Genomic DNA, 17174 nt, shown 5'->3' on the forward strand with positions numbered 1-17174 from the left:
AGAAATGGAAAACCAAAAGTAATATTGTTGCTAGGCAGAACCTGGGAATGATGTCTCTTGAAAGAGTGTAGAAGATATCTAGACTTTCGGTGGTGAAAAAAATATAGAAACTAGTACACAGAACTAAATTGGCTGTTCTTATAGGACCAGGAAGACAGAACTGTTAAGAAGAATGCCAGAAAGTAGAGACTGAGATCATAGGATTTCAGTTGGAAATTATAGACTCCATAACAGATTAAGTTAGAGGTCATTTGTGTGATATTTTGGCTCCAAAATCTTTCTATTACCTGGAAATTTAGTAAAGCACAATTTAAAAAAATGGGATGATTCCTTAAATGAAATATTGGGTCTGTTGGATGGTTATTACTGATGATTCATTCAGGTCTACAGTAAAAAGAAAACACGTGGGGCTGAAATAAATGAAAATGAAAAGGTAGTTTCAGGTGGCAACCAATTACTGAAAGAAGCAGGGATTTTCAAGGAGTTTATTACTATTATAGATAGGCCCTTGCCATGGAATGGAAGTCTAGCAAGGTGCTCCAGGAGTAAGACTCCATCCACATAAATCTTCAATTTATATATGGAGTAAGCAAAGTGATTCCTAATCCCAGGAAGCAATTTCATACAAAATCTGCTACACCTGTGGTCCAAGTGTGTTAGTGTCTGTCAATTAAGAAGTTAAGCTTTTCAGGACCACTCATCATGTGCTGGTCCTGGAAACAAGAAAGAATCAAAATTTAGGGTACTGGGTTTTTAGTTTGTGGTTACAATTCAGCATTGTTACTGGCATCCATGTTTGGCAGAGACAGAAACCCAGTGAAAAGATTGTGAGAGTTCATACCATGAAGCTATGAGGACAAAACCTGTTGTTGTTTTTACTCTTTTGGAGGTCTGCCACCCAGCTCTCAAAAAGTGACATACACTGAGGCTTATTTTTATTATAAATTTCTGGTCTTAGGTTGTCTTATTTCTAGCCAGTGTTTCTAAACTAATTGTCCCATCTACCTTTTGCCTCTGGGTTTTTATCTTTCTCTATTCTGTATAAATTTTATTTACTTCTTATTCTGTGGCTTGCTGTGCATCTGAGTCGCTGGCCCATGCTTTTCTCCCCTTTTCTTGGTCATCCTTCCTTTTTTTCCTCCAAGATTTCTCCTCCTGTTTATTCTTTCTGCTTGCCAGCCCTTCTTATACTTTTCTACTAAGCTACTGACTGTTCATTAGGCCAAATAGGTATTTTAGACCAGCCCAGTATCATAGCTTCACAGAATTACACACATACAACATAAAAGAATTCAACACATATTTGTATCATTGAAACAATTGTTTCACAACATAAACAAATATAACACATCTTACAATAATATTCCACAACAGCCAGGGTTGTATTTTGATACAGCCTAGGTTGCATTTTGATACCACAAGATATTGAGATGCCTAAACTATAAAACATCTTCTGTGGAGAACTAGCTGAATATAGGGAGTGAAATTAACCACAGAGATATATGAAAAGATGCAGGGCTGGGTGGTAGTGGTGCATGCCTTTAATCCCAGCACTCGGGAGGCAGAGCAGGTAGATCTCTATGAGTTCGAGGCCAGCCTGGTCTACAAGAGCTAGTTCCAGGACAGGCTCTAAAGCTACAGGAAAACCCTGTCTCAAAAAAAAAAAAAAACAAAAAAAAAAAAAAGAAAAATAGATGCAGGGATAGGGCCATCTAAGCCCTTTGAAACTGAAGCCTTGTGTATCTGAGACAGAGCTACAGGATTTGATATTTGTCCTGCTGTGCTTCAGTCTTGCCTTGGTTCAATCTTCTCTCACTATGTCTCCATTTCTCTATTTTGGAATGTAAATAGTATTCTATATTCTATACCATTGTATGTTGGAAAGATGTAACTTGTTTTCTGATTTTTACAAGATGTTATTTGCTGTGGGACACTGGTCTTGTACCTTGCAAAGATTTGTCACTTGTATTAGTTTAATAAAATGCTGATTACCAGTAACCAGGCAGGAAGGATATGTGGGGTGATGAGAACAGGTGAATTTTGGGAAGAGGAAAGGCTAAGTCTGCAGTCATCACCCAGACATAGAGGAAACAAGATGAGAATGCCTCACTGATAAAAGGTACCAAACCATGTGGCTAACACAGACAAAAATTATGTACTAATGTAAGATGTGAGAATTAGTTAATAAAAAGCCTGAGCTAATAGGCTAACCAGTTTATAATTAATGTAGACCTCTGTGTGTTTCTTTGGGATTGAATGACTGAGACCAGGTAGGACAGAAACCTCTGTCCACAAGTCACTGTCAAGTGATTGTTTTGAGCATCAGAAGAGACTTTTAACATTTGAAAAGTGTAGGGGCTATTGCAGACTATGAGTATCATTGAAATGACTAAATTAATTTTCTTCTTGGATGACCATAAGCCTCTAGTGACCCAGGTTAGAATTTAATTGATTGAATGAAAACCTCCCAGATAAGATGATGTATTTTAACATGTGCCTCTTCTTGGTAACTTTCATTTGATTGCTTGTGAAATTATTAGTAGGAGGAGCCTCTCTGGATGGAATCTTTCATTGGGGCTGTGATATGATGTAGTAAAGAGGGCTACTTGTTTGTTCCCAGCTGCTCAGCCCTGAAATAATCACACAGAAACTGTATTAATTAAATCACTGCCTGGCCTTTTAGCTTTAGCTTCTTATTTAAGGCTAACTGTTACATTTTAATTTAACCCATTTCTATTAATCTGTATAACACTATGTGGCTGTGGTTTACCAGCTAAAGTTCCCAGAATCTGTCTCTGGCAAGGCTACATAACTTCTTTCTGACTCTGCATTCTTCCTCCCAGCATTCAGTTTAGTTACCCCCCCCCCACCTAAGTTCTGCCCTATAGCTCTGCTATAGGTCCAAAACAGTTCCCTTATTAAACAATGATAATCACAGCATAGAGAGAGGAATTCCATATCACCTCCCAATTCTTCAACTCCATCAGAGACTCCAGAAGGATATAATATTACCTAGGTAAACAGGAAGTATATTGTAAGCAACTTCCAAAACTCTAGAAATGACAAAGACATCTTGTTGCCTGTACAGTCACCCAAAGTTCTTCTGTGTTGTTGGGGGCATCCAATCTTCAGCTCACGGGTCCATACTATCAAGCAGACTTTTCCATAAAGTAGGAAATTTGAAGAACTGTTCTGCCTTGCAATGGAAAAGTCCATCAGTTGCCTTCTTCTGTGTCCTGCAGAATGTCTAGCAGATGCTTTCATGAATCAGGAACCCTGTGAGTCCTGCATGTCTAGTTCATCAAGCAGTCCAGCCTAGAGCAGTTTCTTGCCCAAATGGCTAACAAACTCCATAAGGAGCCTCTTCAATGCTGATTATCCTCTTGAAGTAGATTGGTGCTGCCAGGAGCAGATGTGTCTCATTGTCATGAAAAGTCTTAAGCTCTTAAAACATTTTAAAGGTCATATTGTGAAAGTCTCTGAAAGATTTGAAGAATCCCTATCTATCTGAAATACATTTCTATACATCGAGAAAATCTAACTAACATGCTACTAACTATTACTATTATAGATGACTCTCTATTTACCTATATTTTAATTATACATTACATTTTTAAATGAGCTAGACAAATACAATGCCTTAATCAAGAGCAGAAATGCATATAATAAAATTGACCTTAAATTAGTATCAATAAACCAAGATCCATACCAATGCAAATATCTATAGCATATTCCCTTTTAAATGTAAACAAACATTTATGAACAGTATTTGGGAATATGGGCATAGTTCTCTTCAAACTGCTTCCTGCTCTTTATTTGGTGAAGTAATTTTTTGGGTGTGTTCATAGTGACCTTTTGGGCAGTCTTGCTTCATCAAACCACATTAGTCTGGAGGGATTCCACAGGTTCTCATCCTTTGTGGGAAAAAAAAGGGAGAACCTCTTTTGCAAAGCAACAAATCCTTAGACCCAAATTCTGAAGACATGATACCTTTAAAATATATATGTTGGTTACTTAGCTCCTTTACAGCCAAAAAATTAAAGAAAACACAATAATATACATAATCCAGAGACTCTGTATATAGTCCATGTTTATGTGGCTTATTATTTTATTCTATTACTTTTTAATATTTATTTTATTATCTTTACTCCTTTAATTTATGATTGTCTATACTCTGTTTCTTTAAAGACTTTGTTTCATTTTTATAAACCATTTACTTCTTTTTATAACTTTCTATATTTTTCTTCTCTCTCCCAAGCCTATGTACATTTTTTTAAACACACCATGTCTCATTTAGAGGTCTTTTATGTATGAATCTGTCCTATTGTGTGTCTGTAATTCTTTACTGTTTAGGAGCGCTTCTTAAAATGCTAAGCACTTTGGAACTTAAGCTGTGCCATTGGTAGAGCAAATACGGCCTGCCTGCTTGCTCCATCCAGTCAACATGGCAGAGGCATGCTTGCTGCCTCTGAGAGCCATGTACATTGCCCCATTTTCAGGCATATAGGGGATCTAAGTTGCCAGTAGCAATCTGCTCACAGATCCCATAGCTGGTCCTCCAGAAAGTCAGAGTTCACGGTGGCAGCACAGTCCAGAAAGCCGGCATTTCAAAATGGTGCAGGTTTTTTTTCCTGCTATCTCTGAATCAGAAAGAACTCTCTTAAAGGAACCGCAGCATGTCACCAGTAAGCAAACCCCATTTAGGGAAATAAATGTGGCTAAACTTTATTTATTTAGTGTCTAGAATTCTTTTCCAAGCTCTCTAAGATTTTAAGTGGATTTTAGTTGGCCACACAAGCACCAGTTTGTTGTGGGAAGCCACTTGTTAGTTCCCAGCTGCTCAGCCCTGAAATAATCACACAGAAACTGTATTAATAAATCACTGCTTTGCCCATTAGCTCTAGCTTCTTACTGGCTAACAGTTACATATTAATTTAACCAATTTCTATTAATCTGTATATTGCTATGTGACTGTGGCTTACGTAAAATTCTCAGCATCTGTCTCTGGAGGGGCTCCATGACTTCTCTCTGACTCCACCTTCTTTCTCCTAGCATTCAGTTTAGTTTTCCCCACCTAGCTAAGTTCTTTCCCATAGCTCTGCTTAAGCCCAAAGCAGTTCCTGTATTAACCAATGATAATCACAGCATACAGAAGAGAATCCCACAATATGAGTTTCTGTAGCCTCAACCCATTTCCTGTTCTTTGTGCCTACCATGTTGTGGTTGAAACTAATCAGTCAGCTTTCTTCTTTTGCTGTCATAACTTCCCCACCATCATAAATTCTAACACTAAATCACACAAGATCAGTAGAATTAGCTGCTATTTGGTGCCTAGGTGGTTTAATAGCCCACTGTTTTCATTTTTGTTTGTTTATTTTTAGAGACAAGGTTTGTCTTTGTAGCCCTAGCTGTCCTGAAACTAGGTCTATATACCAGGCTGGCTTCAAACTCAGAGATCTTTTGACTCTGACTCCCAAGTGCTGGGATTAAAAGTGGGCCAGCATTCATGGCTTTTGTTTTAATATTGTTGTATGATGGTTCCTATCAAGCATATGCTATTGTACTGAGCTTCACCCATATCTTGAATTTTAAAATTTGTCAGAAGGTTTCATTATGTTTCCCAGAATGGCATGTATTCATGACATTAATACTGCCTGTGCCTTCTGAGTCATTGGATTGCAGGTGCATAAACTTCTTCCTGCCTGTTTTGTTTGTTTTGAATTTTTATTTTAAAAAGAATATTTTTGTAGTAGGAGGAGGGTGGCCCTTTGTTCCCTTCTTGGTGACAAAATAATCACACAGAACACTACCTGGTTCATTATCTGTAGCCTCTTATTGGCTAACTCTCATATATTGATTTAACCCATTTCTAGTAATCTGGATATCACCACATGGTTGTGGCTTACTGGGAAAGATGCAGCATGTCTGATATTGGCACCTCCATGGTGGTTCTCTATGACTCTGCCTTCTTCCTTCCAGAATTCAATCCTGTTTACTCTGTCTACCTCTACGTATTTTACCTGTATGCATGGATATGCACCATGTGAGTACCTGGTCTTTACATTGATCAAAAGATGGTATTAGAAACCCTATGCTGGGAACAATGGATAGTTATGATCCCCCATGTAAGTCCTTGAGCCCACCTGTATGCAAGACCAGGAGGACTATTTACTGTTGATCTATCTTTCCTGCTCTGTGTTGATTATTTATAATCAGCATATTAATTGCTATTGTTTTCATTTGTCAATTTGTAACTTTAAACACACAGTGCTTTTAGTAAAATCTTATTTACATTGCAGTTAAAATTGGGACACTTCAGGTTTCTGGTAGATGAATAAAGAGTTCAAGTGAATGCATAATTCTTTGTAGAAACTTCAGCAAAACCCTATGAGTTATTTCTTTTATATTTGTTTGATATTTTTCATGTGAAACAGATATTTAATATGTATTTCTTGCTGTCCTAGAAGTGATTGCATAGACTAGGCTGGTATTCAACTCAGAGGAAGATAGATATACATGCCTCTGCCTTCTGAGTACAAGGATTAGAGGTATGATTCAATACATCTGGCTTTTTCATCTTATTTTTCTTTTTGTAGGTAGGAATTAATCTTTCATACAGTTTCTCTTATCTGTACTCTGTACTCTTGATCTGTTTATATATCTTTCATTGTTGGTTAGTAGGCATTTCTCTTGTAAGGTGATATCCCATTCAAAGGGTCAGAAATGACAGAGGTGAGCCTCCTATTCATTTTGCTTCTAAAGTGACTTGGTGATTAAATTATGATGTCTGTGTCATGGAATAAGTATGGGGAGCACCATAATTATATGACTATACTGTCAAAGAAGTATACCTTTACAGTGTTGTCAGAATCATGCTTTTGGTTGTACACATGTATGGCATATTTTAGAATACAGTGACCTATGATGATGTGCATGTCGACTTCAATTGGGAAGAATGGACTTTGCTGGATCCTTCGCAGAAGAATCTCTACAAAGATGTGATGGTGGAGACCTACAGAAACCTCACTACTATAGGTAGGGCTGAATTGTCTTTCATGTTTCAAATAAGGGGACAACTATTCATTGGTTAATGGTGCTCTTTTGTAATATGATTGAGAAAGAAGAATGGGGTAAATAAATCAGGCATGGTTGTAATGTTTGCTACAAATGGTAGCTAAATTTTTTTTACAATTTTTAATATATAATGTCTGGCACTATATTTTAGGATACAGTTGGGAAGACCATAATGTTGAAGAACATTGTCAAAGTTCTAGAAGACGTGAAAGGTAATTTTCATTTATAAATATACAAATATACCTCTGAAGAATTGTAATACATCCTATATGTTTTAAACAAAAGCAGCAGTGTATATAATAACATGCATTGATAATTATTAAATTCTCACAAAATCATATACCTTAATTTCAGATAGGTGAACTGCATTTACAAGTCATTCTTTTAAGAAAGAAGTCAAGGAAACAATGTCTTAACGTATATTACCATTTGAATCATAATACAATGAGAACTATACTGTAAAATTGTCTGTTTATTTCATATTATTCATATTATAAAAGATATACATGTTGAAAAGATGATAAGTATATCTCTAAAACTCTATTACACTAATAGTCCATAGAAAAGGTAGTTTAACCCATATACTTGTGACTGTGTTAAGTTTAGTGAGGGGCCAGTTAGAGTCATGAATCAAGGGGCAGCTGTTGTGGAGAGGCCTTAATTCAGATGCCACAAGTCTATGAGGACATAAAGTGTGAACTCAATGTGGAAATCTTGTATTCGTTATTCTTCCTTTACTAGGTATATCATATGTAACTCTGGATACAAGCCACATGAGCATAGGGATGTGAAAAGATATAGCATACCTCTCTCTCTCAGAACAAACAGAAGATATGTAGCAGTCTCCGTGTTGACTATACTTGTTGAATTTGATGTAAAAGTATACAAGTAATTAGTTTTATAGCCTCATTGTTAATATATCAACCATCTCACATTTCAGAAAAGCACCATGAGTACTAGGACTGTATAAATATTTCTGTTTGTCCTAGCTCACTTAGCAAATGTAGTATCACTCACAGTAGAGGAAACATTATGAATGCAATAAGAGTGGTAAAGCTCTGAGTTTTTTCAGTTCTCTTCAAATACACGAAAATTCTCATGTAGAAAAAAGATTCTGTGAATGTGAATCATGTATCTTCAAAGATGAAAAGCAAGCCTTAATGGGGAAAAACAAAATTGTAAACATGGTAATAAAACGTTAACATATAATTCCTCTTTAAAATAGGACTAAATTGTAAAATTAATTCATGCAGATAAAAAATTCAACAATGTATTAAATGTAGTAATGCTTTTACATGTACCATTATCATTGTAGGCATGAAAAAAGTCAAACTAGAGAGAAAACTTCTGCACATACTCAATGTATTAAAGCCATTACATGTGACAGTCATCTTCACATGCCTGAAAAAACACATACTAGATTAAAACCCTATGAAGGAAATGAGTGTGGTCAAGCCTTTTCACATCACAGTCATCTTCAAATGCATAAAAAGACATACACTGGAAAGAAACCCTATGAATGTAACCAGTGTGGTAAAGCCTTTGCATGTCACAGTAATCTACAAAGGCATGAAAGAAGCCATACTGGAGAGAAACATGAATGTAATCAGTGTGGTAAAGCCTTCGCACATCACCGTGATCTTCAAAGTCATGAAAGAACCCATACTGGAGAGAAACCCTATGAATGTAACTTGTGTGGTAAAGCCTTTGCATGTCACAGTAATCTACAAAGGCATGAAAGAAGCCATACTGGAGAGAGGCCCTATGAATGTAATCAGTGTGGTAAGGCCTTCACACGTCACAGTCATCTTCAAAGTCATGAACGAACCCATACTGGAGAGAAACCCTATGAATGTAACCAGTGTGGTAAAGCCTTTGCATGTTACAGTTACCTCCGAAAGCATAAAAGAACTCATACTGGAGAGAAACCCTATGAATGTAATCAATGTTTTAAAACCTTTGCACATCATAGTACTCTTCAAACACATGAAAGAAGCCATATTGGAGAGAACCCCTATGAATGTAACCAGTGTGGTAAAGCTTTTGCATATCACAGTCATCTACAAAGGCATGAAAGAAGCCACACTGGAGATAGGCCCTATGAATGTAACCAGTGTGGTAAAGCCTTTGCATGTCACAGTCATCTACAAAGGCATGAAAGAAGCCATACTGGAGAGAGGCCCTATGAATGTAACCAGTGTGGTAAAGCCTTTGCATGTCACAGTCATCTACAAAGGCATGAAAGAAGCCATACTGGAGAGAAACCCTATGAATGTAATCAGTGTGGTAAGGCCTTCGCACGTCACAGTGATCTTCAAAGTCATGAAAGAAGCCATACTGGAGAGAAGCCCTATGAATGTAATCAGTGTGGTAAAGGCTTTGCATGTCATAGTTACCTCAGAAAGCATAAAAGAACCCATACTGGAGGGAAACCCTATGAATGTAACCAGTGTGGTAAAGCCTTTGCATGTCACAGTCTTCTACAAAGGCATGAAAGAAGCCATACTGGAGAGAGGCCCTATGAATGTAATCAGTGTGGTAAGGCCTTCGCACGTCACAGTAATCTTCAAAGTCATGAAAGAAGCCATACTGGAGAGAAACCTTATGAATGTAATCAGTGTGGTAAAGCCTTTGCATGTCACAGTAACTTCCGAAAGCATAAAGGAACACATATTTGATAGAAACCCTATGAATGTAACCAGTGTGGTAAAGCCTTTGCATGTCACAGTCATCTCCAAAGGCATGAAAGAACCCATATTGGAGAGAAACATTGTGTATGTAATTAGTGTGGTAAAGGCTTTGTTTATCATAGTCATCTTCAAAGACATACTAACACATACTGGAGACAAACCCTATGAATGTAATGAGTGTGGTAAAGCCTTTGTACATCACAGTACTCTTCAAATGCATAAAATATCACACTGGGGATAAACTCTATGAATGTAATCAGTGTGATAAAGCATTTGCATGTATGAATAATCTAAATCATGAGAAAAAATTATACTGCAGAGAAACCCTACAAATGTATTCAGTGTGGTAAAATTTGTGCTTTATATAGGAGTAAAATTTTTGTGCACAGCAATCTTTTAAAATCTTTGCATATTACAGTAGACATTGACTACCTGAAATAAAAAAGAGGACCTCTTATTATACAATATTTGGTCAGATCTTTAGCCAAAACATTTATAACCAGCTACACAGTGATTTGGTATTCCCCTCTGTATGCTGTGAATATATTTTGTTGCCTTTGTTTAATAAAAATAGCTGCTTTGGGTCTATGGCATGGCAGAATAGAGCAAGGCAGGAATTCCAAGCAGAGATAGAGGAGAAAAGAAAGTGGAGTCAGACTCCACGTCCTGGAATCTTACTGGTAAATCACTAGTCTTGTGGTAAAATACAAAATAATAGGAATGGGTTAATATAAGATGTCAAAGTTAGTTAATAAGAATTCTAAGCTAGCTGGGCGGAGGTGGTGCATGCCTTTAATCCCAGCACTAGGGAGGCAGAGACAGGCGGATCTCTGTGAGTTTGAGGTCAGCCTGGTCTACAAGAGCTAGTTCCAAGACAGGCTCCAAAACCACAGAGAAACCCTGTCTCAAAAACCAAAAAAAAAAGAAAAAAAAAGAAATCTAAGCTAATAGGCCAAGCAGTGTTTTAATTAATATAGTTTCTGTGTAATTATTTTGGGTCCAGGCAGCCAGGAATGAACAAGGATCTTCTGCCTACAACACAGTGCTATTTCTTCTGTAGAAATAAATTTGACAGTGTTAATCTTTTCAAGCATTATGATGTCATTTTTATACTGTTTGTATTTACAAACTCATGGTAAAATGAATTTATGAATTTATGAAGTCCTATGTGTAGGGTAAATGGGCCAGCTAAGGAAACACATCCTGACTCTGAAATCAGAGCCAGTGAAATACATAATTTTGACTCTGAAACTGGAGACAAAGGAATACATCCTGACTCTAAAACCAAGACAAGGAAATACACTTTGTTTCTGAATCCAGAGCCAATGAAAGAAACACCTGACCCTGAAACCAGACTTAAAAGACTATAAAAGGCAAGTGACAGAACACACTTTGACCCTAAAACAAAAGCCAAAGAAACACACTCTAGCCTTGACCAACTGAGCACAAAACCAGCTAATCCCTAAGCTCAAGATCTACCAACCTCTGAGCATGAAATCCAGCCAATCTCTGCATTGTTCAAGATCAGGGATTGACATCTAACCAATTCCCACTCTGAGAATCTTCTCCCTGGGAACACTCTATGACTAAGAAGTCCTATATAAGTTCTGTACATGTTCAGTTGGCTTCTGCCCTGGCAAGACAGCCCCTCTCCTGGATTCTTCCCTTCCAAATAAATTTCTTGAATGAGTTTTGGGTGAAGACCTTCACTGTAGTGGTAAGAAACTTTGTAGTGGATTGGAACAGAGAAGCTTTGGTCACCTCTGCTGGCAAACTCCCTTAAAGGAGCAGGGCAGAAGTAGCAACTCTTCACCAAAGACTGCAACATTTCTGCAAGTTTCCCATTAACTCCAGTGAAGCAGAGAAGTAACAATTTGGGCTGAAGCTGAGAAAAAAATGGGCATCTCTGTTAGGAAACTCCCTAGTGGAGTGGAACAGAAAAGCACTGGGCACCTCTGCTGGGAAACTCCCTTAGGGAAGTGGAACAGAACAGCCATGGGCATGTCTGCTTTGAAGCTCTCTTAGCAGAATGAAGCAGGGTCCAGCTGTGATGGGTCTTTTGGAGAGGAGCAGTATTGCTACATCCTGCATGGAGAACATCTCCCACTGGAACACAGCCTCATATATAGCCGGACTTCCCAATAGCCAGTATTTGTCAGGGACCATCTTTGACAAGTATACCAGTTACCACGGTAGGGGTATGGGGATTAGAAAAATAAGTAAAGAGAATGAAGACATGTAGTAATAAGAGCAGCAGGGCTGTGTCCCCAACACCCCAGCTGCCTGCTCGGCTAGTTTATGCCCCGAAATAATTACACAGACACTGTATTCATTTAATCACTGCTTGGCCCTTTAGCTCTGGCCCTTACTGGCTAATTCTGATATACCGATCAACCCATCTCTAATAATCTGTGAGCACCGGTCTTACCGGGAAGATTCTAGGTCGGAGCTTCATCGCGTATGTCTGCCTGGGAGCGGGGCATGGCGTCTCTCTGAGGCGTCTGCTCTGGAGAGGAGAGCTGTCGAGTCTGACCTCACTTCCTCTTCCTCCCGGAATTCTGTTCTGTTTCCTCCACCTACCTATGTCCTAACCAATAAAATGGGCCAAGGCAGTTCCTTTATTAGCCAATGACCTTCCTCCATCAAAGACACAAGTGAAAATAATAAAACAGAAGCATAGGATAGTACTGGCAGGGAGTTCCAGTGAATACTGTAAATCTGCCTGCATTTAATTTCCCATTATGTTTATACCCCAATACAACAGGGGGAAGAAGACAAAAGACTGCTTTAACACAATGCCAAGGACAACTAGAACAGTTACTTGCTTCAATACTTTGATTCATCAAGTCCTTAATTACTGAGAAAAACATTCTGTTATTCAGGCAGTGAACCGACCCTAGACCAAGGATCCTAAAGGCAGTCATTCCTTAGGCCAAACATCTTAATTCAAAAGAAGGAGCAGAAGTATTTTTATAATTCTCTCACCTTTGCTCAAGGGGGAGTGGATTTATCTGCCTAGGCCCTCTTAAAGTCCAAAACACAAAACAACCACACCTTAGGTCAGGGTGTGTAGCCATACCTGTTAACAACTTTGCCACCCTGAAACTGACCTTCAGACAAGGTGGAAATAGGCTCATGGTTTGGGGCCTCTACAAGGATACCTTTTCTTCTCATAGCTGTAGGTATCCAGTACACTTTTCTTTCACAACTGTAGGTATGGCCTGACTTCTACCAACCAGGCTACCATTTTCTTCAGAGCCCTAGGTATCAGGCTACCTTCCCTCCACAGCTTCAGTTATAGCCAGACTTCTCAACAGTCAGGATTCCTTTCTCCTTATAGCTGTAGGTATCCAGTATACTTTCCCTTCACAGCTGTAGGTATGTCCTGACAGGACAGTGAGGGTACCTTTCTCTTTAGAGCTATAACTATTCAGAATACCTTTTCTCCACAGTTTCAGGCATAGCCTGACTTAATAACAGTCAGGGTATCTTTCCTATCAGCTATAGATATCCAGGATTGTAATTTGAGACTGTTCAGGAAGTTTCTGGAGCCATCTAGACACAAATAGTCACACAGAAAATATATTAGTTACAACACTGTTTGGTCTGTTAGCTCAAGATTCTTATTGACTAATTCTTACATCTTAAATTAACCCATTTCTGTTAATCTCACTATAGGCTGTGGCTTATCAGTAATGTTCTGTTCTGGCATCTTTCTGCTTGAACAACTACATTTCTTTTACTCCACCTATTCTCTCTCTCTCTCTCTCTCTCTCTCTCTCTCTCTCTCTCTCTCTCTCTCTCTCTTCCAGCCTGACTATATTCTGCCCTGCTGTAGGCCAAAGCAACTTTTTTTAACCAATGGTAATAAATCATGTTCACAGAATACAGAGGGGAATCCCACATCCCAAGATTGTAGCGGCGTAAACGAATGCAGACAGATTGTAAAAATATATATAGTTTTAATGTAGAAATAGACTTACAGAACCACCATTCCCGCGGAGACCAGGAAAGCAGAAGCGACAGCTCAGAGCACGCTCGCCAAATTTAAAGGCAGACATTAGCCCTAGGCGAACATGGCCCCTAAGGGGCGGGACTTATCCCTACATCTCCCCTTTTTGTCTAAATAAGACAGAACTAAACCAAATACAACTACATACAATAACAACAAATAATAAATATAACAAACAATATTGAGAACAAAAGCTTTGCTAAACATTCTATCTCAAGGAGTCCAAATAATGTAAAGAGTAACTACAATTATATAATCTTCAACTCAGTCAAAGATCTGAGAAGGGAATAAACACTACTGAACAAACGAGATATATCCAAAATGTGCAACAATTGACAGAGACAACTGACTACCTGGGCAATCACCCAAAGTCTCGTTTGCAATGTTGAGTCACCAATTTTGGCTAAGGCCTAACATAACTGACATACCATTATTAAAAGCAAGGAACTTTTCAAAACTATCTTACCCTGTCTTGGCAGGATATGACAGTCCCGTTTTATCCATTGATGCATGCTCTGTATCTGTGTCAGTGGTTGAGGTATGGGCATTTCTTTGCCCAAAGGCCAGTTCTGCCAAATAGAAAGGCTCCAGGTGGAGTGTCTTTGGTGCTCAACATTCTCTCGGGAATAGAGTGGTGTTGCCAGGAGCAATTGTGTCTCACTATCACGAAACTCTGAGTTAGATTAAAGGCCATTTTCTACAGCTCTTTGAAGAGGTTGAAGATTATCTATCTATACTGACGATAATCTCTATAAATCTAAAGAACCTGATTAGTCTGATTATAAATGACAAACTTAGATGACTATTTATCTATATAATTCTCAATATCTATCTAACTTAAAGACTAAGACAATAAACAACTGTGTAACAAATGAGGATAATGACCTCCAAATATAAACACTGTACAAATATACATTGCAATATGGCAAATATATATTAATACACAAACATTATATAATTTTCTTAATCAGAGGTAGAAATGTACATTGCAATGTGGTAAATATTTACAATATATATATATCAATACAATATATGTCAATACATAAAAATGTTTTAAACAGACATAGAAACATGCATGCATACAATAGTCAATATAATTTAACTTTGTTTCAATATACAAGAATTGATACCAATATATTTGTCTAAAAGCAGTAACTCACAATTATAAATCTATTATCACATCATTCCCTCTTTTTTTTTCAAAATGATCCCTGAGCTTATAAAATTCCTCCCCCAACCTCCCATCCCCTAAATGATGTCCCTAAACCCAGGGGTAAACTTTACTGGGAGAGGGGACGTCGTCCTCTAGAATTACTTCCAGCTCTCATGGGGGCAACGTTCTTTCTGGGGGATCCTGTGAAAGTAAAATGATGGTTAAATTTCAAGATCAATGTCTTTTAAAATTGCAAATAGTCTCTGAGTATTTTGTGAAGGTCTGGCCAGAATGTTGTACAAGATGTGCACCATTTCAGCTAACCAAGTTGGGATCGTCTTGTGCAGCTGGTATCCAAAACAGGTCTTGTAGTAGTGCTATCAGTATCATGACGTCATATCAGCCAGGTAGAGTTGTTGTTGTGGGGCCCCATCTTCTTCCTGGAAACTTCAAATGTCACTTCAGGAAAAACTCATTGTTCATTGTGAGAAACCTAAACATTAATCATATAGACATATATATATATATATATATATATACATACATATATATATTCAATAAAAGGCATGATAGATATATTCAATGAATAATATGATAGATATGAAGAAAACCAAAGATGTTTTCTAAACTCATATTTCTTTCTGTCCCATATCATGGCTCTTGACATGAGACAGAAACTCCAGAAACTCTGGGTTTTTCTCTTACTAACAGGCTTGGAATTGGAGAGGGACTGAGCCAGAGTCCAACTTCAAAACCAGCTCTATATATTTATGAAGAAATGTTTAATAAGACATATAAATAAAAATTAATACTTACAAAATGTGTCCATCCATCAGTAATTAAATATTCAGGGTCCCTCAATTTCTTTGAAGATGAGTATTTTCCTGTGGAGATAAGAAAAGAACCCTGCCTCCAACCTATCTGTATTTCTTACCATCAGTATGTTCGCCATCCTTATGAAAGAATTGTTATTTATCTTTTCCAAGTGGCTTCTCTTCTTCAAACCGAACCTTTATTAATTTTGATGGTATCCACAATTTTTCCTAACCTGTGGAGATAAGAGCAAAACCTCTTCCCCAACGTAGCACATATCCTGGCTTCCATTGTGAGGTCAGCACATCCTTGAAATAAACTGGTTGATTTAGTTCAGTAGACTTTTCCATTATCCAATGTCTTTCTGCAGCCGTTGTTCCTTTCTCATTAGCGTTGAGAAAATTCAAGGTTAACAAAGCATTATGTAGCCTATTTCTGGGGGTGTTTTCCACCCCTTTCTGTTTGTTCAACATATCTTTTATAGTTCGATTTGATCTTTCTATGACTGCTTGACCTGTAGGATTGTATGGTATACCTGTAACATGCTTGATATTGTAATAATCAAAAAACCGTTTCATTTTCCTAGAAACATAAGCAGGACCATTGTCCGTTTTTATTTGTGTAGGTATACCCATGATAGCCATGACTTCTAATAAATGAGTGATTACTGAATCAGCTTTTTCTGAACTTAAAGCAGTTGCCCACTGAAAGCCTGAATAAGTGTCAATGGTGTGATGAACATATTTTAATTTGCCAAATTCTGCAAAGTGGAACACATCCATCTGCCAGATTTCATTCCTTTGGGTGCCCTTTGGATTAGCCCCTGCAGGCAGTGGCGTTTGGTTATAGAAAGAGCAAGTAGGGCATTTCTTTACAATCTCCTTAGCTTGTTGCCATGTAATTGAAAACTCCTTCTTCAAACCTTTGCTATTAACATGATGTTTTTTATGAAATTCAGAGGCTTGTAGCACACTACCAATCAGTAATTGATCAATTTCTGCATTACCTTGTGCTAGAGGACCTGGCAGACCCGTATGGGATCGGATGTGTGTTATGTACATAGGACAAAGCCTGTTCCTGATCAAATCTTGAACCTGGAGAAACAATGAGGTTAGTTCAGTATCATCAGGTATAAATTCAGCAGTTTCAATATGTAAAATAACTCTTTCTGCATATTGTGAATCTGTAACTATATTAATAGGTTCTTTAAAATCCCTTAGCACCATAAGAATGGCATATAATTCTGCCTTCTGGACAGAATTATACAGACTTTGTTCCACCTTATCCAAGTCTTCTGATTTGTAACCTGCCTTCCCTGATTTATTGGCATCAGTATAGAATGTATGGGCTCCAGTTATTGGAGCATCACGGATGATTCGAGGAAGAATCCAAGAAGTTCTCTTTATGAAGTTAAGCCGCTTGCTTTTTGGAT

The 17174-nt window shown here is 37.8% G+C and overlaps 1 protein-coding gene across 1 annotated transcript; it reads left to right on the forward strand.

The window, feature by feature from the left end:
* Nucleotides 1–7001: 7001 nt before the first annotated feature.
* Nucleotides 7002–9752, forward strand: LOC142842160 (uncharacterized). Its single transcript, XM_075959063.1, has 3 exons — nucleotides 7002–7035; nucleotides 7226–7286; nucleotides 8390–9752. Exons 1-3 carry the CDS (start codon nucleotides 7002–7004, stop codon nucleotides 9750–9752), a joined length of 1458 nt encoding a protein of 485 aa, XP_075815178.1.
* The last annotated feature ends 7422 nt before the right edge of the window (nucleotides 9753–17174 follow it).

Source organism: Microtus pennsylvanicus, unplaced genomic scaffold, assembly GCF_037038515.1.
Source record: "Microtus pennsylvanicus isolate mMicPen1 unplaced genomic scaffold, mMicPen1.hap1 Scaffold_148, whole genome shotgun sequence".
NCBI classification, from domain to species: domain Eukaryota; kingdom Metazoa; phylum Chordata; class Mammalia; order Rodentia; family Cricetidae; genus Microtus; species Microtus pennsylvanicus.

Bases quoted from the DNA above. Each gene is read 5' to 3' on its own strand.
- LOC142842160 (XM_075959063.1), top strand. From the start codon at position 7,002: ATGGTGGAGACCTACAGAAACCTCACTACTATAG. The intron at 7,036-7,225 runs GTAGGGCTGAAT...ACTATATTTTAG, and splicing joins CAGAAACCTCACTACTATAG to GATACAGTTGGGAAGACCAT. The intron at 7,287-8,389 runs GTAATTTTCATT...TTATCATTGTAG, and splicing joins AGTTCTAGAAGACGTGAAAG to GCATGAAAAAAGTCAAACTA.